The sequence below is a fragment of the Ambystoma mexicanum genome, chromosome 7p (assembly GCF_040938575.1).
Source record: "Ambystoma mexicanum isolate Mex_15411 chromosome 7p, UKY_AmexF1_1, whole genome shotgun sequence".
In the NCBI taxonomy this organism is placed as follows: Eukaryota; Metazoa; Chordata; class Amphibia; order Caudata; family Ambystomatidae; genus Ambystoma; species Ambystoma mexicanum.
Window position 1 is genome coordinate 839,749,715 of NC_090939.1, and position 22,720 is coordinate 839,772,434.

The 22,720-nt window shown below is 44.9% G+C and overlaps 1 protein-coding gene across 1 annotated transcript in view; it reads left to right on the forward strand.

Moving 5' to 3' along the window:
- Positions 1-22,720, forward strand: part of TMTC4 (transmembrane O-mannosyltransferase targeting cadherins 4) — a 1,375,572-nt gene that overhangs the window by 813,206 nt on the left and 539,646 nt on the right. Inside the window, exons 10-11 of the mRNA XM_069637004.1 lie at positions 8,543-8,714; positions 8,802-8,933. Of these exons, the coding sequence (XP_069493105.1) occupies positions 8,543-8,714; positions 8,802-8,933 (304 nt within the window). The remainder of the gene's footprint in view (positions 1-8,542; positions 8,715-8,801; positions 8,934-22,720) is intronic.

The following is a 22,720-nucleotide window of genomic DNA, read 5'->3' on the forward strand; positions in this document are numbered from 1 at the left end:
GATTGTCTGAGCCAAGAGGAAGTTTGGGCCTCTATTAAAACTGCATTGGATTAGTTTAAAGTGGAGGCAGATAGGGAAGTGCGGTACTTGGCATTTCCCCGTAGAGCTCGACAATATGGGGAGGAGGGTAGACGTGTGAATCATTTGGTGACTCTTTTGAGAGGTGAACGGAACTCTGTGGACATCGCAGTCATTTGAGATGACAAGGGGCAATTGGTATCTGACCCGGAGCTTATCATGGGGATATTCTGCATGTTTTATGAATCATCATATGGCGGAAAGGGTGAGAAGGACCAAGCTATGCTCTGTGCGTTTGTCAGCGACACCCCATTAAGGGTACTGGATGAGGAGGGCCGTAGGTGTCTTGAGGCACCAATTATACTTATTATAGGCGCTGTGAAGGATTTGCCTTCCTCCAAGGCTCCTGGTTTGGATGGCATTATGGACACCTTTTTGTATTCTTTTATTGGGGTATTTATAATGCGCCTATACAGCAAATGATGTGTCAAGGTGCATCAAGACAGATGTGAGGGTGGGGGGAGAACAGATGAGAACAAACAAGTGCAGAGCAGAACAGGGAGTGCAGGGAAGTGGGGAGGAGGGGATGGGAGTGCCGGGCAGAGATGAAAGCTCTAGTGCTAGGGAGGGAAAAAGAAGTGTAGGTCAGAGTGGAGAACACGCAAGTGCAGGGGGTGGAGGAGTGAAAGGGGGACAAGGGCCCCTGGGCTAGGCGAATGCTAAGGGCAGGCCAGGTGGACAAGTGCCAGGGGAATACAGAAGTGCAGGCGAGTGAAGGCCCACAAGCAAGTGCTAGGATAGGGCTGAAAGGGCTCACAGTGGTGCAGGTTCAGTCAGATTAGTGCAGGGGAGGGAGCCTGGTTGGGTACGTGCAGGGTAGGGGTGAGGGGATCAGGGGAAAACAAAGTGCTGGCTGGTGGGGCCTGGTGCCCTGTATGAATCAGAAGGAACCACGCAGTGAGTCACAATGCGGCAGAGGGGGGACATTAGCAGGGGAGGCGGAAAGGGAGGGAAGAAGAATAAAGGAGGGTCTTGAGAAGCTTAAGGAACTTGAGGAGATCCAGCTGAAGCCTGACAGGGGCAGGGCGGCCATTCCAGAGGGAGGCTCCCACGGAAGAGAGACATCTACCCCCCTCTCTCTGCTTGGAAAAGCATCTAATCTGCAGAGAATTGGAGCTAGAAGACCAAAGGGCTCTAGCAGGGAGGTATTTTGGGCAAGGGAGTTGGATGTAGCAGGGTCACAGGCCCCAGAAAGCCTTGTGGACGATGCAGAGGGTCTTGAACTTGATCCTTGCAGCAACTGGGAGCCAGTGGAAAAATGTTAGGGCTGGAGAGAGTTGGTCCATGGGCATGGGGCCAAGGATAAATCTTGCAGTCATATTCTGGATAAATTGAAGGTGGGGGAAAGGGAGGAATTGGGAAGATTGAGAAAGAGGCTGTTGCAGTAGTCAAGTCTGGAGAGGACCAGAGCTGCGGAGACATTGAGTTTCTGGAGGAAGATGAGGAAAGGGAGAATGTCTCTGAGGAGGTGCAACTGAAAGTGAACCTTCTTGGAAAGGTCTGTGATGTGAGGAGAAGAGAGGAGTCGAAGATGGCGCCAAGGTGTTTTGCCTCAAAGGAGGGTGAGGGGTTGGGGGCCCATGGAGGGCAGCCAGAGAGTAGGAGGGAAGGAGGGAGCTTAGGTCCCAATGAGAAGGACCTCAATCTTACTGGTATTAAGTCAGAGATCGTTAGCAATGCACCATGCCTGAATAGCAGACAGACGGTCAGGAATGAGAGAGGAAGAAGAGGAGGCAGTGGAAAGAAGCTTGCAGGAGAGCTGCGTGTCATCCACATAACACTGAAAGTTAGTGAAGAAGGCAGAGATCAAATGGGCTAGAAGGGCAAAGTAGATGTTGAAGAGCCACAGCGAGAGGATAGAGCCCTCGAGGATACCACAGGTGGAGCGTATGATGGGGGAGAGAAAAGGACCCATTTGAACCTGGGAAGGTTGGTCAGAGAGGAAGGAGGTCAACCAGTTCAGAGCCAGGTCAGTGATGCCAAGGATATCACAGAGCTGATTTATAAGGGTGTCATAATTGTCATATCAAAGGCAGAGAAATGGTCAAGAAGGATGAGAGCGGAAGGAGAGGTGACTCTATTCTGTGGTAGAGCAGCTTAAAATTTGAGGACCGTAGTCTTTCATTTCACACTCCCTATTATGTTGGCTAGCAGGCTGAGAGATTCCTCAAACCTTATTATAACATGCTCAGGTGCTATGCTCAGTTGCCTGCTGGGACATTTGCCCGTCAAAGGCCAAGCAAAGCATTAGTCAGGGGATTGTTCGGGACAAGGGCCCAGAATCCTTGCTTATTTCTCCCAGAGCTCTACCCTGCAGTCTCACCATTGGCACCCGGGCTGCAACAGGAAGCTGTAGAGGATAGGACATCAGAGCCGCAGCAGATGCAGCCTGAGCTCCAGCATGGCACCAGATGCGGTATAGTTGACGGCTCCTCCTAGAGAAGATGATCGGTTCAACATGGTGTTTAGAAGAGAAGCACAGCTCGAGCTGGCAGCATCCTCTGGAGCCTGCGTGAGAAGAGAAAGAAACCAACCCATCGGGGATTTATATTAAAGAAAAGAGGCCGGCAGATAGGGCAGGAAAATGGGGGACCAAGATTCCCCTTGGAACATGGTGTGGTCCATATCAGGAACACAGCAAGGCCCTGTGGAAAAAGGGGCAGTACCTGGAGCACTTAAGAAGCCTCTCCAAGCCCTACCATGTCACACATCCTCAGATCAGGTATGGGATTGGGTCGGGAAAGCAGGCCAATCCTGGGAGGGGAAGGGTTATTCAAAGAGTAGGTTCGGAGTAGTTTAATGTGGGTTTAGTAGAATAAGGTCAGGAGTTGGAAGGAGGATGACGGGGGGGGGGGGAAGACCAGAGGAGAATGGAGGTGGAATGAGTGTGGGGGTGGTTAAAGAGTGGGGTCTGTGGAGTAGTTGTGCATGAGTGAAAGGAGTGAGTTAAGTAGTGGCAGAGTAGGAGAGGTTTAGTGGTGGGTATAAGTGGAGATGGGAGGAGTGGCAGCAGCAATGGGGTAGTGGGAGTGAGAAGGGAGAAATAGTGAGTGGTAGTTGTGGTGGTGTTAGTGCATGGTACTAAGTGAGAGGGGGAGAAATGGGAGTGGAGAACTCTTACTGGTGGTAGTGGCAGAAGGGTAGTGGATGTGGTAGCATTGGTAGAGAAGAAGAGAGGTGGAGAAGGGGTAGTGTTAGGAGTGGAGCGGTAGTAAGGAGTGAATACACAAATCAGCTAGAGAGAAGAGGTGGTGTAATATATTGGTCGTGTGAGGTAGTGGCAGTAGTGAGTGGAAGAGTAGGGGAGGAGGAAAGTAAGAGGGAGAAGGAAGGTAACATTTAAGGGTGGAGGTATGAAGGCAGTGTGTAACATCTATGGGTCAGTAGTGTGGTGGGGAGGAGAACGTCATGGAACACCAGAGTAGAAGATTAAGGGGACATTGGAGTGCTTGTGGAGAGGCTTGAACCTTGTGAGTGAAAGCACCATCCCCTAACTCTCTTAGAACACTAAGCAGGACTAGGAAAGGGAAAGCCTATAAGATCCTGAGGAAGTTAGATAGCCACCGCCTTAGGGAATCCATCTTCAGCCCAAGCAAGAATACAGCCAGTAGGGGTTACTGGGCTCTAGTACTAATCAAGGATTACAGATGCCCAGGCTAGTGTGGCGATAGCCCAAGGGAGACAAGAGAGCAAGGGAGGTGGGCAGCCCTAGAGACAAAATCTCAAAAGCCTCTTTTTGTACTGCAGTTCAGCCATTCTGTCCTAGCCTACGATAATTGTAGATAACCAAATTAAAGACCTTTGGAACCAACCTCTGATATTGTAGTGCTTATTAGTGATCCCGCAGTTAATTCATTTATTTATATTTATATTTATGTAGCGCGCACGCAGCCCAGGGGCATTGAGGCGCTGTATACCATATAGTGACAATGGGTATTGAAACACATTCCTAGTTGCAAATATTACACATTCTATCTTCTCACCCATGTTCCAGTTTACAGAAACGTGTGTTGGTTCACATGCATGAATATAGTAACTCCACAACTGTAACCACGAATTGTGGGCCTTCAAAAGAGCAATTATCTCGGTTTAAGATGTTTTGCTTAAAGTTTCTAGTCTGGAGTGCCCTGCACCCAGGAATTTCAGTTTACCAACACTATACATTTTCTGAAAGAAGACATTTGAAGGCATTACTTTTTCCTGCTTTGTTTTCACACCTAATGTGCTTGCACGCACATTGGTGCTTGTAGTGTGATAAATGTGAATGGTGTTTCCAAAACCATACTCAAACTGTCAGCAGTGCATCTAACGCTGCTTATGTTTCCATGAGTTTCACAGTGGAAAGGATGCCAGGTATCTGTGCTGTCCCAAATGATAGCAGTTATGAAAGAGTTAAGTGTACTATTAATTAAGTGGGAGTCTGACACAATTCCAAAAATGTGCGTCTTTCTTGCTTATCAGACGTGGGGATAGCTAGTTTTGAGAAGAAGCTACACTCCCGAAGACAGTGCTGATTGCAGTTACACTGCAGAATCTGGATTTTGGTGACACATGCCCATAAGGGGCCCTGGATAGGTGGAAGCTATACTTATGGTGGTGGCGGCTTAATATTTGCCACTAAGCATCTCTATGCCTTTATTAGAGCTTTTCCTAGTAAATATGAGCTTCTGGCTGTGAGGGGTCAGAAATGTGAGATGGGCGCACAGGTATAGTTTTCTCAGAAGTTTCAATTTTTAATAAATTGGGGTGAGACAAACACCTATCTTTCTCTAACCTAACAAGGATGTCCCTGTCTAACAATCTAAGCCTAAAGAAAAATGGCCTAGAGTCCAAAAAGTATCTGACCCTCACACTAACATACACAGCAAAATTCTACAAAAGTCATAAACAGTCATCCTTTTGACCAGGGTTGGATTCCCTTGCCCTAGATAAATACAGGAAGATTTGGAACAAAGTTTCAAGAAAGTTCTGTGCAATAACCAAGTTTCATTCAATGTAGCATACAGAGTAGTTTCCATTCAATATATCCTTTCGCTTGGTAAAGTGATTAGCTCTCTTCTTACGGCTTGCTCACAAATCAAAGCAATTATTAATGTTTCCACAACCTCCTGCCTGGAAAAACAAAAGTAATTTTCTTCCAAATACCTCCTGCTTGGTAAAAACAAGTCTTCTCCTCCAAACATAAATTCATAAATCAAATGTATTTATTTATTTGTATTGCGCCGAGCAGCTTGCAGGCATCGGGGCGCGCACACTTAGACACAGACGCACATAATTGACGGGACATCAGTCGCTACCTATTTCCTGCTGGTCGATGCCTTACTTAAAGATGTTTGTTTGCAGTGCTTTCCTGAAAGCTATGTAGTTCTTCTCTTACCTCAATTGCATCGGTAATCTGTTCCATTTATGTGCCGCTTTCACTGGGAAAGCCCAGCCTTGGCCATTTGATCGTTTGGAAGGAGGGCATTTAATCTGCCTCTGATCTTAAAGGGCGCCTCGGGATGTAGTGTGTAATCTTTTCCGTCACGTACGCCAGAGCCTGCCCCAATAGGCTGCAGTGTAACATGGTCATGGTTTTGAAGGAGATTGTCTCCTCCATAGCTAGCCCAGTGGAGGGCTTTTCTATCTGCTGTAATATGTTCCCTCCTGGCTTTCCTCCTTATGATTCTCACAGCATTGTTCTGAATGGTGTGGCATCTTGCAATGCACCCCTTGCTCGCTCCTATCAGTAGGGCACTTACGTAGTCTAACCTGGATAGTATTGTGGCCATTGCAATAGTTGTGCTGTTTTTGTCAATCAGATAGGGTCTAAGGTGTTTGGGAGTCACAGATAGTACTGACAATTTCTATTCAGATTAGTGACCTGCGATTCTGCACTCAGTGATGCTTCTAGATATATCCCAAGTGTTTTTACTTTTCCTGAGACTTGAATGGGGGCGTCTTTAATGTGAAAGGTCTTATAATCCTGACTTAGTTTGGCTCGTGCTTGATGTGAGCTGAAAATCTTCAGCTCGGTTTTACTCCCATTCAAGCACATCAGTTATCTTTCATCCAGGCCTCTATGATGTTATATATGGTTGCCACTCTGCTGCTATCTGTATCATAGCAGCCACTCAACTCCACCAGCTGGTTGTCATCTGTAAAGTTCTTGAAAAAGGCTCTGATGTAACCGAGCACTGTGCAGAGACACCGAAGATACAGATTCAAAAGCAGAGGGGACAAACTGGCTCCCTGTGGTACACCACAATTAATGGGTATTGTGCTTGAAAATGTATCCCCAATTGATTTTTGACCTCCTTTTTGACAGGAACGAGACCACCCACCTAGTGGCCTCTGCTGAGCAGTTACCCACATGTTCCAATGCCTGTTGGATCTGTTGATGATCCAATAAATCAAATGCGGCACTTAAATGCCAGTGCTATTTTCTCATAAGGCTAAGCACTTGTTGCACATCATACTGCTTCAAAAGAAACACTTTAGTCAGGATGGTTCAACAATCACTTTCTGAAATGCAACAGTTTATCAAGACAAGGTGATGGAATCAACACTTCTTTTCCACCACAACCTTTAGCCATAACCACAGTACTTTAAATCATCATCATCTTCTTCTTCCTGGTATACTCGTCCAGGGCGAACTTCAATTGGTCCCCTTTCTAGTTTACTCGCCTCCTAGGATGAAAACACCTACTACTACAATTTGTACTCTGTGATAATGCTTGTTCCAAACTCTCCACACTAGTCATACATCAGTAGATTTGAACTAACAATTGCTTCTCTTGACAGTCTTTTGACGCGTAACAGAATGTGTTGCATTTCTTCCCAAATTGATATTCCACAAAAAGATAATTGTACTCTTGCTTGTCCTTTGACTTTAGGCAATGCAGGTTTGCAGTTATTTCCCCCTTGGTCACTTAGTTATACAAGGGGGACTTTGCTCCTGCAGCATTTGTTTTCTGGATGTGCAACCTCTTGGCTGCTTGCAATGCGGTTTACAATTGTCTCTTTCTGGGAGACTTGCACCCTGTTTGTCTGAATATCACTCTTTGCTGGTTATAATTGTCCTCTATTTGGAATCCCTCATTAGGAGAGTTGCGCCCAATTTGTCTTATCACTTTTCGTTGTCTTTCGCAATGCATGTTACAGTGTTCCCCTATATGGAATCCCTCGGTAGGAGAGTTGTGCCCAGTTTACATTAATTCAATTGTTCGGTATTCAAATTACTTTTTCTCAACTAGCGGTCTTCTTCGGAATACCCCGGGATCACCTGCTTCAGGCCAACTCACTGGTCTGCCTTGGCGTCTACTTCTGACTTGCTGGTGTTGCTGGGGGTCTCCATTTGGGGCCTCGTCTGCTTCTGACAGCTCCTGTTGGAATGCCACTGTGTGCGCTGACCTTCAATGGAGCTCTCACAGCTCCACACACTTTTCGGTGCAAAGTCAATACCCGAGCATTTCACCAATGTCAAGAGCTTCTTTCCCACACGACGTGACTTGCTTTAGCACCACTTCCTGCTGCGCGTGTTTTGCATGGTCATGATTTCCCGACCTCTGCCACACCTCCTGCATAGCGTCCTGCTGCCGCCACAATGCCGACATCAGCTTTGGCTTCTCCCTGCTGCTGTCCTTTACATTTATAAATGTCCCGCTTAGGTGTTTTCCAGTTAAACAACTAGATCGCTCATAGCACTTCATCAACTCTGATTTCTGTGGGCATTATGGCACTTGAAGTCCATAATGTCCTTGTTTATTTTTGCATCAAGATAGTTTCACAATAAGCCATTAAGGTTTTAGATACATTAGGGAAATCATTTAGAGAGGTTTCCCATTCCCCTCGACATAAATCCCCTCCAATGGGATCCTCCTGCATAATACCACCCCCAGGATCAGGATCAAGTAGCGGCTGCCCTTCCCTGGACACATGGGAAGAGGCCCATGTTGAGGTTTCTGGGATGATCTCACTAGATTCATCACATTGCACAAAGGGAATTACAAATAGTGTCCTTATTCTATTTTCAATCTCGGCTTGGGATATGACCTCCTTTTCTGTGGCGACTTCATCCCTCAGATTAAACACAATAATTCCTGCACTCTAGGCGAGAACCAAAGAGTGGGATTCTGGGGGTAGTGTGGAGTTAGAAGAGGCTTGGGTGACTTTGTGGGAAAACACCATGATTTTTCTAAATGTATTCTGTTTAACCTGCTTCTTATTTTTGGATTGAGCACCCACTGGGATAACTCGGCAGTATATTTGTAATTGGATGCACTACCTGACATTTTCTAAATAGTTTTACATGTGCTATTAGAGCTGGCATAATGTTTCACTTTTTTTGTAATAATGCCCTGGAGTCCTGTTGATAGTGATGAATGTCCATACATGGTAATTTACCGCTCCTTGCACAATACGTGATTACAAAGGCATTCAGTTTCTCCTCTGTGTGAATTTGTGTTTTAATATTCCTTTTCAGAATACTCACAATGGGTCTGGGATTTCTTATCATTCCGTTTCTTCCCGCCTGCAACCTCTTTTTCCGCGTGGGATTTGTTATTGCTGAGAGAGTCATCTACCTCCCCAGTGTTGGATATTGTATATTATTTACCAGTGGATGCAGTATGTTGAGTAAACAAGTCAGAAACAAGGTATGGTTAAAGCTATTAATATTAGTTGAAGGGGTGCGCTGAATGCCATGGATGTGGCCAGTCAACTTATTTCTTTTTTTTTTAAAGAAACTTATTGCTGCTGCAGTCCTAGGAATGTTGTCCATAAATGTGATGCGCTGTATTGTCCGCAGCAACCATTGGAGGTCAGAGGAACAGCTTTTCAGGAATGCCTTGACTGTTTGCCCCCTCAATGCAAAAGTAAGTTCATATTATAATTGTTTTTATTAATATCTGCTTTTATATATGGTGTGTTCTTCTGTAGCTCATCAACCTGCGCATCCTTTTCTTCTGCCTGTTGTCTAGGTCTTGAAGCCTGGTGCTAAGCTCAGACCTTTAGGAGATCGTTTTCCTTCCTGCAAGCTTAATCCTTGTTCGTTGGGTTGGAAAATTGGGAGCCAAGAGTGTATGAGTGCTATGAGCCATTCATACAGCAACCTGGTCCATTTTATTCAGGCTTTGATGTGTCAAGCAATGTTTTCTATAGCTTCAACCATTAGACTAGCACCTGATGTGTTGAGTTCCACAAATCCATGTGAATGTAAGGTTTCTCACAGTCTCCACCCTATTTGCACAGTCCATTATTAATTCCTACAGTCTTGTAGCCGTGCTTATGTTGATTCCCTTTGCAGCAATTCTAGTCCATGGGAGACAGAGAGTGGGCTTACGTGCACAAAACCTCCCCTTGCCACAAACCCATGCTTTTTCAGAGGTACCATTGGAAAAGGTTAGAATCTCCTCTTTCCGTTGCTAAAGGGGAAATGGGAACTCTTTGTTGCCATCCTTGTTCTTAAACATTTATGTTCAGCCTCTCGTGCCTCTCTTGGGGTCTTTTGGTTGATACTTCTGCTCTAATGCTGATGACACAGAAGCCTTGCCTATTTCAATCAGACTCACTCAAGATATTTCTCCTTTCCACTGTCATTGCCATATGGACCCTATTGGGAACTGGATGAACAAAACTGCTGAAATGTAAAGCAACTGAATATCTTGGTGTTTACGGGCAATATTGAGTCTGAAAATGTTGTTGTCCCTTGGCCCAAGCCTTCCTCTGCAGTCAGAAGCCCCTCCTTCGAACTATACTCAGTGCTAGATCTTGTCCATCAGTTTTATGTCTGCAGCTAGTACCTGCTTGTTTGAATTGCATGTATTCTGAGAAATTCGTATTCTTCTGTTCGGTGTTCCAGAACTGCAAATGATTCATAATGCGGTTACGGGTATAACCGATGAACTATCGCCCAATCTCCCTTCTGGATGGTGACGCAAAATATTCGCAGGGTTGGTCCTGAGGGAACTTGAAAGCTGGGTAAAAATATATGGAACCCTCTCGAAGAATGAAATTGGGTTCTGCACGGGCCTCTCTACCACACTCAATGGCCTGATTGTACAACATTGAGTAAATGCTTTCTGAAGGGGGGGGGCAAGTCTGTTTGGGTTCTGGGTTGATCTATCCCAGGCCCTTGACACAGTTAACAGAGATCGTCTGTGGCAGAAATTGAGACAGTGCAGGCTCCCTGATTCACTTCTAGCTATAATCATTGAACTTCACAGGCCGCCCTATTTGAGGCTAAGGCTGGATGCAAGAGGTCATCTATCTTCTCGCATTTCAACCCATAAGGGAGTGAGACAGGGCGCATGGTTGCTCCATGCCTCTTTAATCTGTACATGGCAGAACTTGCCAAAAGTCTGCGGGGGCAGGACCTCTCGAGTCCTATAGTGGGCTCGGAGAGGCTGAACTGGGTAGCATATGCAGATGGCATCATGCTGCTAGACTACACCCCCCTCGACTGCAACGTCTATTGGAGGCCTTGGGTGAGTTTGCTGTAACTAACAACCTCAGAATAAATCCTGCTAAATCAAAAATAGTTGTTTTTAAATGCCCCTTGACAAAGGAGCCCAACTTTTTCTGTAGGATGTCTGACCAAGTTGTATCAATTGGCAAGGAGGTGCTATACCTGGGATTCAATGTTCGTTCCTTTCCTTCACAGGTTTATGTCGAGGGTATCATGGCGGGCAAACTGATCTAACTGGGGAGGCAAATGAAGAAACTGAATTCCAACTATTGGAAGTTCTCGTTACTACCACTGATAAAATATTATACCAGTAAAGTGATTCCTATTTTGATATTTGTCTTGGATGTTAATCCAGCTATTAAAACAATAAACTTGGATAGGTTAGAGGGATTATTATGGAAAAATTGCCTCTCTCCCTCAGTGCCTCCCGATTTCCACTTTAAGGTATGAATTGGGTCTTGTATCTCTCCACTCGTGTATTGAGTGGATAATACAGTATGTTTAAAGATTACTTTGGGTACCACAAGTAAACACACTGTATGAAGACCTGAAAAAATAACTTGTTAAGAATGATAACCTCTTTTTGTCCTGCCTGGTTAATTATGCTCTCAAAATCTTGGTATCCTGTCAATGTGAAGTAACTGACCTCACCAATAATCCAATGCACGTAAAAAAAGCACCTAAAAGGAAAGGATTAGATTCAAACTATCACCGAAATGAGGTAAACAAAATTATCCATTCCCACTCATTGCATGATAAACCACAGGGACATTTACACGGCTACTTAACGCACTTCCCAAGTGCTAGAGGTCGGCATGACTTTTTAAGATGTTGGCTCAACTTACTACCCACGAGGGAAATTCTCTTTTCGAGTCACAAGGATTTATACAGTGACAGCTTGTGCCAACGTTGTAACCGTTCATGTGCAGAGACATTGAGACACGTCCTGATTGATTGCTACATTTGTGAGATTTGTGCATAAGGAATGGTGGCTAAACACTGAATCCTTTTGGGACCACCCGTCTTCAGGACATGAAAGCCTTTGGACCTGGGAAGTTGAAACATGTCTACGCGATTTGGGCCTTCTGAAGTGAGACAATTGACAGAAGTGTCTTTACTTTTAACTGCTTTTCCACTTTTTACTTCTCTTTTCTTCTTTTGCCCAGTTGTATACAGTTATGAAATGTGTAATTCATTATTTATTGCTTTTCTAAAAATGTGTAATTTGTGAAAAGTTGGTTTCTTTTTGACTAAAAAGCAATACATTGAAAATAAATCCTTGTGCTAGAAGAAAGAAGGAAATTGGCATTCTTTTAATACAGTTGCATTGATATGGCCATTTTAGTTGAGTAGTTGAGATCTAGTTCCTGGCTGGAAAGCCAATTGAAGGATGTGTTATTTTTAAATAGTGATGTAGCATATATCCAAGCTGCTTGTTCCTTGACAATTGTGGCAGACCCCCATCCCCTGGCAGGAAATAAAACAACAGTTTTTGCTTAGGCTGCTTCACCCTCAAAGTAAGGTACGATTCCTCTCAATGCCCTGGATTTGGGGTAATGTTCCTAAATCCCTTATGCCAATATTTGGCATGAATTCTTTTATTTAATCTGCAAGCTGAGAGATCCCACCAAAGATGCCATGGCTCAACCTTGATAATGTTGATTAATTGGCAGGAAATCCAGCCGACAGTGGGGATGGATACGAGACCAGCTTCATGCCCATCTGTGCCCCTCATCTCCTTGCAATGTATTGCTGTTAGCTCCCACTGTGACCCAAGATTTATGATCACTTAGCTAATTCAGGTTCCATGGAGGATTTATTGTCCTTGTTCATGAGCCATTATGTCTCCATTAGAAGGGGCGCATCACAGATGTTAAAATTACAGGTTTTGAAAGCTATTGTCAGTGAAGGCAGGTCCTATAGTTTATAACAATGCCCAGTTTATTGTTAAGGTTTGTAACACACTCCATTCCCTGTAAAGGAAACTAAAAAGACAAATGGTGCATTATGTGGAGCAAGAGAGGTTGCCTACAGCCACCCAACAAATAGAAGCACAGCACAAAAGGAACATGCTTCTGTGGGTGCATAATAGTGAGGACTCTATACCAAGATCATGTGATCTCTGAACACCTAAGCCCAGTAAACCACAAGGGTTTTCTCTGTATTTGTAAGGGTTTCAGTTTTGCCTGAGTATATTTTTCTGCCCACGTTAAAGTGGCAACCTCATACATATCTCACAAAACATCAGACCTTGTGGGTGACATCGATAACCCTTAACTAACGATTGGGTATGGCTACAACTGGTGCTTCAACCACGCCTGATATCGCAAATCTAATTGTTTACCCTACTCTCACGGAACACACAGGGAATACACACTACACAGATCATGAAGGCTTGCGAGACAATGGGCCTCATTACAAGTGTGCCGGTCCAGTGACAATGTTGCCGGTAAGCCTACCAGCACCGTTGTTACAGGACCGGCACACTACAAGTCTGCGAGCGGCTGCCATCCGGCTCGCAGACTTTCACAGAAGCACCGGCACCGTTATTAACGGTGCCGGTGCTTCTGTCATCCCCATTCCCATTGAGTCCTATGGGACTCAATGGTAATGTGGATTTACATTTTTCCGGCGCCTGACTTCCCGAAACACTGGGGTCGTAATCCCCCGGTTATTCCAGGAAGCCAGGAGCCAGAAAAATTAACGAGTCCGTCGGCAGCCTGCCGGTTTTACAGGCACAGATAACGCCGGACTCGTAATGAGGCCCAATATATCCAGATTTAGCAACTTGGCTAACTTCCTCACTCACCATTGAGGGCAGACATACCATTCAAACAATTGTGGGAAAAGGCCATAAGCGTCACAGTTTCTGGACGGTATACTTTCCAGAGCCCAGCCTCGCACTCAATATGCAGAACCAAAGATTCAATAATGTTTTAGCAAATAAACAATTACTCGCATGCAATTTCTAAAAATGAAATCAATGAAAATGTAATTAACAACTTTCCACAACCTATATGCATACAGTGCATTCATCTCAGTACAAACACACTGAGAGTAGTGTAACAACCATCAACTTAGAAAACACACCCTGTGCTCTAAAGACATAAGCAGTGTTAATATTCAATATAACACAAAGGAGGGTTACAGTTTTAACAATCCTACAAGTTTCAGGACAAGGTCCCATCTTCAGGAATGTACCCTCATTGTTCCTAAAAATAATATTATTGAAGAAAGTTAACCATCAGCACTGAGCAGGCTACTTGAAAGTCATAAATATTCGAAAGGAAGCAATCAGTGGGAACCCAACGTTGTTTTTACATAATAGAACAATGGAACACATCCACATAGATTATGATGAAAATCAGGAAAAATCTTGTTGCCGTAAGCGGAGACCTAGAGAATGGCAAAATAAAGAAAAGCCAAAAGAAGCCTGCAAAGCACACCACAATTGACTCAACGTGTAACAAAAATGTACCTGACATTCTTCGTTTTATGGACAGAAATCCATGAAGGCTTTGTAATGGCAGAACGCTAACATTAAATTATATAAATTAGGAATAGAAGAGATCACATAGAAGAGGAAAAGGACATAGTTTATGTGAACTCTTACTGGGTCAGCTTTGTGTACAGAAGTAAACCAAGTGCTGCAGCCGCCAGGAGCGGTAACACCAGGCGCCCACCTCCAAAAGGAGAGCCAGGCAACCGGACGCACCACGTGCTTATGGTGTAAAAACCCAGAAGTGGAGAAGATGGAAAATACGCTGACATCTTACGTATATGTTATCCTAGCATTGAAACATTAGAAGAAAATTGGTAAATTAGCGATTCTCTATGACTTGGAGATACAATTCTAGATGAGAACGAACAAGAGAAAAGATGGATTATTGAGGCCAACCATTGCCAAAAGATAAACAGTGAAAAATAGAAAAAGGTCAAGGCCTATTATCCTCAACAATAACCAAAAAAAAGTCATGAACACAGGATTCAAATAAGAACAAGCAACCTAACAACCAACTTATGAATTGAATACATACACTTAATATGTGTGAAAACTACTGCCCCACAAACAAAGATAATCCAACAATTCCATATAAAACAGTTCAAGTCAAAGTCCACGTTCATGCCTTTTGGACACAGAGAGGAGAGTACCTTGATCCAAAATACTTCTTGTTGATGCAATAATTTCACAAGGTCCCCCCTTCGATTAAGACAGTTGACTTGTTCCAAAATAACGAACCGGAGCTATGCCATAGAATGCCGAAATTCACCTTAAGGTGTACTGCTACTGGAGATCTTAAGTTTGTAGTACAAATCTTAGGTTTGTGCTGTGTTCAGTGTTGTTTCACCTTCTGTGTTCTGAGTCCCACATAAAAAAGCTGCAAGGGCCCGTAGATTGCATTAGCTGAGATACACGTGCATGCCAACCTCAACTTAATCTTCTTACCCGAATAAGGGTGATTAATCGTAGGACCTTTTTATAACATCATGACAATGCTAACATGAATAGCAAGGAAATATGCCAACCTTAGATACTTTAATAGCCTGATTCATGGAATTATTTGCGTGAAAAGCGCAGATTTGCGCGCCTTTCTGCCCAAAAATACCTTTACTTCAAACAGGGATTTTCGGGCAGAAAGGCGTGCAAATCGGCATTTTTCACGCAAATAATTCCATGAATCAGGCTGAAAATTGTCTAGAAGGCTTTTTACGTTGGACAAAATTCCACAAAGAGGATTTAGTTCTGTATGCAAATGATGAGGGAGACTCAAACGTGGCCCTTGTTACACACATCTAACTTTGACATGAAGCACGTAAACATCCCTGCACAAAGTTATGCAGACACTTAGGCCGCATTTCTCTTAGACACGAAGAATATGCTTATGACTTACATAGTTCGAGGACTGGCACATGTATATCTTTTGCTACGGGGAAACCGCAAGACGCATTAGAATACATATGAACTGCTTGCTGATGCTTAACTGCAGCTGACATGGACAGCCATACAAATAGAAATGGATGCCATAGAGACATTGGAGTGAATGGTAAAAGCAGGGCGAATTCAAGAACGCAGAGAGATGCTGACAGGCTGATCCTGCAGAAGCATGCAGACCAGGCTTCCGGTGCAGACACTGTGCACAGCCTCACCCAGGACACTGAGAGAAGGAAGGTTTCTATTTAACAGAAGAGATTGAACAGAAGCAGAAAATCCTCATAATTGCAAGCCAAGAGATCTCCATTTCGTGGTCCCTACACACATGATCTGGACCTACAAGACAAGAGGCTATTCATTCGAGCCAGACTGCGGTGTCTGTGCCCATCGAACCAACAGCAGGAGGATGCAAAAGTAACACAGGTTCAAAGCCCAAATGTTCTGTCTCAAGGCCTAGGAGATCGGAGATGGTAACTTATTGGGAACATGCAGCACCTTCTGGGCCGTTCCCACTATCTTGAATAGTTGTAATAGTTGCACTTGGCCTGGTAACTGACCAAAGCTCCAAGGCTGAGAAGACCCTTTCTGCGCAATCCCTAACCACCTTCCACGCTAAGATTACATTATGTTGCACTGACCAATCACCTTATGCTAACGTTTAACCTTGTATTCGCAACACATAGAGGTGGTCCCAGGAGTAGCCACCAGATATGGCTTACCCAATAATTGTACTAATCCGTTATAGAATGCATATATAGTTCACCTCACAAACCAATACCTTCCCCTGGTAGGTTTTTGCGATGTAACCTCATTTTGTGACATCATGGCTTGACAGAACTGGACGACGGGCGCCTGGAGATCGAGAGCGCTTGGAGAATGTTGCATTGTTCGTGCTGCAATCCCAGTCAGGGAATTGTTTGTCCTATTGCTGGGTCCTCATTTCTTTGGACAGGGGATTTCCATGGCCCATTTCCTCCTGCATGTAACAAAGGAGGCTGATATTAGTTCCCTTGCCACTACTACACAAATACCGGTATTGTAGGGAATAAGTCAAATGTAACACTGTCATGCTGTAAAAGGCCCTAAGGGAAGGCCAAAAGATGGTCTCCTTTCTAGTGTCAGAAACATCCATCATAATATTTTAGCTGGAGAAATTGCTACACAAACAATGAAGGGAATTGATTGTAAGATACTTGCGATTAATATATATAAACCGCCTACTGGACATGATCATCTTAATATTCTAAATTTAAAAAAGCACTTATTGATAAATAAACTGGACACTCGGCCATCGTTGTCACTGGTGACCTAAATTCCAAAATACCCTCAGAGAGTTATTAGGTAGACTCTTCCACTGGCATGTCCACAAGTAAAATGGCAACTCATTTTGTTCATAAGGGACAAAGGTGTGCTAAGCTGCTATATACACATGGTTTCACTATGCTCAATAGGAACTGTCCAGGGGATAACACTGGATAACAAACTAGGGTGTTTGCCTATAGACCCTTTAGACAACAAGTACTTGATGTGTGTGTCCTACATAGAGAGGAAAGTGATCATTTTCCACTCTTAATATTTGTGACCCTGCCAGAGAATGTCAACAGACATGGTCCTGTGGACACTGTTGGAAATAACATGGGCATGTACAGGCTGAATTGGAACCCTGAAAACATGGAGAGGGCCAACAACTTTATAAATGCTACTATATCTAATCTCATCAACTCAAACTCGGGATGCCAATGGCAATGGAACCAGGAAGTTGATGGCTTTTTTCTTGCACATTATGAACTATATGTGAAGAATGCTGTCTCGCTCATAGCATTGAAAACAGCCTCTAAACTCTCTGGTCCAGTAAACCCGAATCAGAAAGTACACTTGCCACTTCCCTATGACAGGGAATTTAGTATTAGAATAAAGCAGCTAAGGTGTAATTTACAAATCTGATCTAATAGAAAACTAGGTACCACATAACTAAAGTTTAAAATATTAGATAAGCATATCAAACATGGTTAAGAGTGCATTTTCGGAAAGTGGACAGAGGGAAATGGCACAAACTAGTATTGTGCTTTTAGAATAAAGATTGTAGATCTTTCTGGAAAGCCATGAACAATGCTTGTATTGAAATCCTCCAACACCTGTCAAGGAGGGCCGGCTGAGGCACTACAACTTGCAGTATCTAAGCGTGCATACTTAAGTTATGTGCAGGAAAGGCAGTGAACTTTCTACAAGGTTTTTTTTTTTAATAAAGTATTTGTGTTTCCAAAACTTCAAAAGATCTCCAATCTTCCACAGAACAAGTGGTAAGCGGTTCCAAAGTTTAATTGCTTGGACGGCACTCACTTGATCTGCCATATCCTCTGGACTTGGATACATGAGGGGCAAACATGGAATACTTATAGAAAGATACTAATCGTCGACAAGATGAATACCATTTGTATATTTCTCTAGATAAAAGAGGGTATTTCCATATAAAGCTTTGTGGTCAAATGGTAAGCAATTTAAAAGTTATTCTAGATTTTATAGGAAGCCAGTGATACTACCTGTACATTTCTAACTAGTAAAATGATTGGGAAAATATATTAGTACGAACACTCGTGATAGCTGTGCACTCTGATCCGATTCTTGGAACTTTTCCATTTATGCTTTGTGTTTAGGATAGATAATATTAATATCATCATGACTATAAATTCATCTAGGGCCCTTGAACAAGATGCCCTCTGTAATTCCGTAATTAAGAAAAATCCAACTAGACAGGCAAACATCTTACACCGGTTGTTCTGTACTAATAGTTGGGCAAAAACAACACCTAAAACATGGAAAGATAGCATCATCGTACCAATATATAGGAAAGGTTCACACTTATAGCCTGGTAACCACAGTTTACATGCAATGCTTAATGCACTTGCAAATATCTTAGCTTGCGTTTTACTGCAGGATGTAACGGTATATGGAGAGACTCACATTCTCTTCTTTGCCCCACAGTGCAGCTTCTAGAAACAACCTCAGGAATCGTACGGCCACCACTCTAAATATCCCTCCCAAACTTACTGCTGATGCCATCTTCCAAAAAAATCGAGCACCATGCTCACAAAGAAAGCCACACCCGCAATCAACACACCAGCCAGACACCCCCGCTGAAAGGTGCACTCATTAACTCTAGGTCTATCCATGCACACGCACTGGACATTAACAAACTAATATCCTCCCAAGACCTAGACTTCCTAGAAATCACAGCAACGTGGCTGCACCCGGCGTCTGGCCCAACAATCCCCATCGCTCTGCCCACTGGCTATACCATATACCGGACTGACAGAAGGCAAGGGGAGGGGGAGTGGCAATCCTCACCAAAGATAGAATTCCTGTTAGCATCACCAATTCTGTGATGCCAGACAATTGCGACATACTCTCCACCATACTAACCATATCAGATGCAGATACTATCTCTATCCACATTATCTACCATCCCCCGGCCCTGCCTCTGCATTTGAAGAGAACCTCCTGCACACAATAGGAGCCTACATCAAACCATCATCCAAGATTTTACCTCCTAGGAGACCTTAACCTTGGATATAATGACACTGATGACACTGCAGCTACCTCACTCTCCAACTCCCTCAATGCTCTAGGCTTACCCCAATGTGTTATCACCCCAACCCACAACATTTGCCGAATCCTAGACTGGATCATTGACCTCAAATGCCAAGTCAGAATTCTCCCCATCCATCCATGCACGCCCCCTCACAATCCCATTCGCATGCTGCCTTCTCTCACACCCAGCTCCAAATCCCTCACCAAGGAACACTTGCTCCCCTCACTCCTACCTATACACTCCCTTCCCACAGATCCCAGCGCACTAGCAGATCTATACACCAAAACTCTATCAGATGCTATCAACACTATAGCTCCCCTCAAGCCACACAAAACTAAACCCTCGGCACACAGCAACTCTAGGTTCACCGCCGAACTCCAAGCTCTTCGCTCAAACAAACGATCGGCGGAAGCCAACTGTAAAAAATTACCCTCTAAGGAGAGCAAATCACTGTTTACATTAGCATCCAATATATACACCAAAGCATTCTGCCCGGCCAAATCATCCACATACAACATCCGCATCACTAACGCGAAGTCCAGCACCAGGGAAATGTTCGCAATCCTTAGAGAATTGGAAAACCTGACATCCCCACCAATCACCATATCAAAAGATGACGGTTCGTGCCTCGGCATTCAAAATGCTGTGCTAGGAAAAAGTAACACACTGCACAACATAATATACACCAAATAATCCCTCATAGACCTCTCACATGTACCAACATCCACCACTCCTCCACCCCGCACCTCACACTACTCCCAGATTCCACTCTACCAATGTCTCTCATGAGGAAGTAAAATCCATCCTCAAAGGCCTCAAACCATCTCGCTGTAAAGGAGACATTTGCCCCCCACCCTGATCAAAGAATGTGCACATGCCCTCGCTCCCCCAATCACAGCCTTCATCAATGCCTCATTTAATACGGGCTGTGTCCCCTCTAACCTCAAACCCTCATCAGATTCGGCCGTCCCCACCAACTATCGCCCCCATCACCACAGTCCTCTTCCTATTAAAGATCCTGAACAGAGCAGCCTACCAGAAAATCCAACGCCACCTAGAAGCCAACGAGATTCTAGCCATTCGCCAATCAAGTTTCTGCCCAGATACGGAACCGAGTCAGTCCTTCTTGACCTACAAAATCCAGATTGATGAAATTAGAGATGAAGGCAAGTCCGCACAGTTACTCCTCCTTGTACTATAAGCAGCATTTGACCTGGTAGATATAGAATATATTTTATTTTTTATTGCGCCCATACACAAGTGTCAGGGTGCGACGAGGCAGGGGAGGAAAACAAAGCGAAGACGAAACAATTATCTTACTAGGCCCAGTGACATTGAGAACGCGCAAGTGCAGGGTAGAGGGTAGATGGAAGGGGGAAAGTGCAAGGGACAGGGGAGGAATGGAAAGTGCTTAACATGTGATCAAAACAATAACAGATAGCGAGACCAACAGGTGGTAAGTGCAAGAATACAGTGTAGACAACGGGTGTCTAATAAGTGCAGGAAGGGGACTGTAGGGTTGCAGATATAGACCCAAGTGCAAGGGTTGCCAAAAGGGCAGCGTGGGTATGCGGCTGGGTGTGCCGGGATCTGGGCTGAGAAGTGCCGATGCAGACAGAGATCAGCTGGGAAGAAGAAGAGTGAAGGCAGAAGCAAAGAGGAAGGTCTTGAGGTGCTTACAGAACCAAAGATCGTTCTCCTCAAGTTTCATAGTGACAAGGAGGCTGTTCCAGCGGGAGGTCCTAGCCGAAGAAAAAGATCTACCCCTAACTCGTTGCTTGGAGAAGTGACTGACAATGTTGGAGGTGGAGGAGCGAAGAGCTCGAGTAGGAAGGGATTTCCAAAGGGAGAGTTGGAAATATTGCGGACCGAGGCCCCAGAAGTCCTTGTGGACAATGCAAAGGGTATTAAACCTAATCCTTGCAGGCACTAGGAGCCAGTGAAGAGATTTCAGGGCTGGAGAGATACGATCCATGGGCTTGAGGCCAAAAACAAGTCTTGCAGGCCTGTTCTGGATGAGTTGCAGAGGGCGGAGAGTAGTTGCAGACAGATTTAGAAAGAGGCTGTTGCAGTAGTCCAGCCGAGAGGGAACTAGAGCTCTAGAGACGGTGAGCTTCTGGGGGAAGGAGACAAAAGGAAGAATACCCCTTAGGAAGTGCAGTTGGTAGTTTGACTTCTTAAAGACGTTAGAGATGTGTTGAGAAAAGGAAAGCGTGGAGTCTAAGATGACCCACAGGTTCTTAGCCTCACAGGTGGGAGCAGGGAGAGGGCCAAGGGAGGCCAGCCAGAGATTGACAGGAAAGGAAGGTGCAGGTGTGCCGATGAGGAGGATCTCTGTCTTACTGGCACTAAGGCAGAGGTCGGAAGCGGCACACCCCTCCTGGATTGCAGACAGGCAGTCAGAGATGAGTGAGGGAGAAGAGGTGGCAGAGGGAAGCCTGAAGGCGAGCTGAGTGTCATCCGCATAGCACTGAAAATTGGGGCAGAGAGCAGCAATGTGGTGGGCGAGGGGTGCCAGTTATTGGTTGAAAAGCCAGGAAAAGCGGTTAGACCCCTGGGGAACACCCTAAGTAGAGAGTGAGATAAAGGAAAGGAAGAACCCAAGCTGGACCTGGAAGGGACCATTAGAGAGGAAGGAGGTTGGCCAGGGCCTGATCAGTGATACCTAGGTTATCACAGAGGTGGTTGAGCAGGATGGCATGATTGACCATGTCAAAGGCAGAAGAGAGATCATATAGAATGAGGACAGATGGGAGATTAGAATCAAGGTTAGAGAGCAGGTCTTTGCAAATGTTCAGGAGAGCAGTTTCCATGCTTCTGGCTGTTCTGAAGCCAGACTGATGGTCATGGAGACAACCAACTAAATCAGTGTGAAGATTAGGCTGGGAGATGGCCAGCTTTTCTAGGAGTTTGCCCAGGAATGATAGGGATCGGCCGTAAGGGAAGGGTCAGCTGTGGGTTTCTTGAGACGGGGGGTGCACAAGAGAGTGCTTCGGAGGGGAAGGCACCAGAGGCTAAGGGGTAGTTGCAGAAGTTGGCCAGGGCAGGAGGCACCAGAGGCTAAGGGGTAGTTGCAGAAGTTGGCCAGGGCAGGAGCGAGGGTGTCAATATGGTCTTTGATGGTTTTGGACGAGCAAGGAAGAACCTGTTTTGATGAGACTTTCATAGATCGGACTTGTCTGGAAATCTTGTCTGGGGAGAACAGAGCAAAGGAAGAGAAAGAGGGAGGAGAGGCGGCTGCAGAGGGGCCAGAGGAAGCGGAGAGAGAAGAGGGAAGAGGAGCAGAGGACGAGAGGGTGAACAGATCATAAAATCATAGGTCAACACCTCGCCACATCAGCCTACTTCTCCCCTGAAGCCATCGCGTGGATCAATGCCTTCCTAGGAGACGGATCCACCCGAGTCGTTGCAGAAAACGCTAGTGCCCCCCCCCCCATCTCCTGTGGTGTCCCACAAGGCTCCTGCGTGTCCCCTACTCTCTACAACATATTCACTATCCCCCTTTTCACCCTATTGGACTCCCTCTGCATTTCTTATACAAATTACGTGGACAACATGCACATCCTCCTACCCCTCTCGGGCAACTACACAGAAGACTCTGCCACCTTAAACTCGGTCTACCTAACCATCCAGGCTTGGATGGCCACAAACCGTCTGTGTCTCAAAGACGATA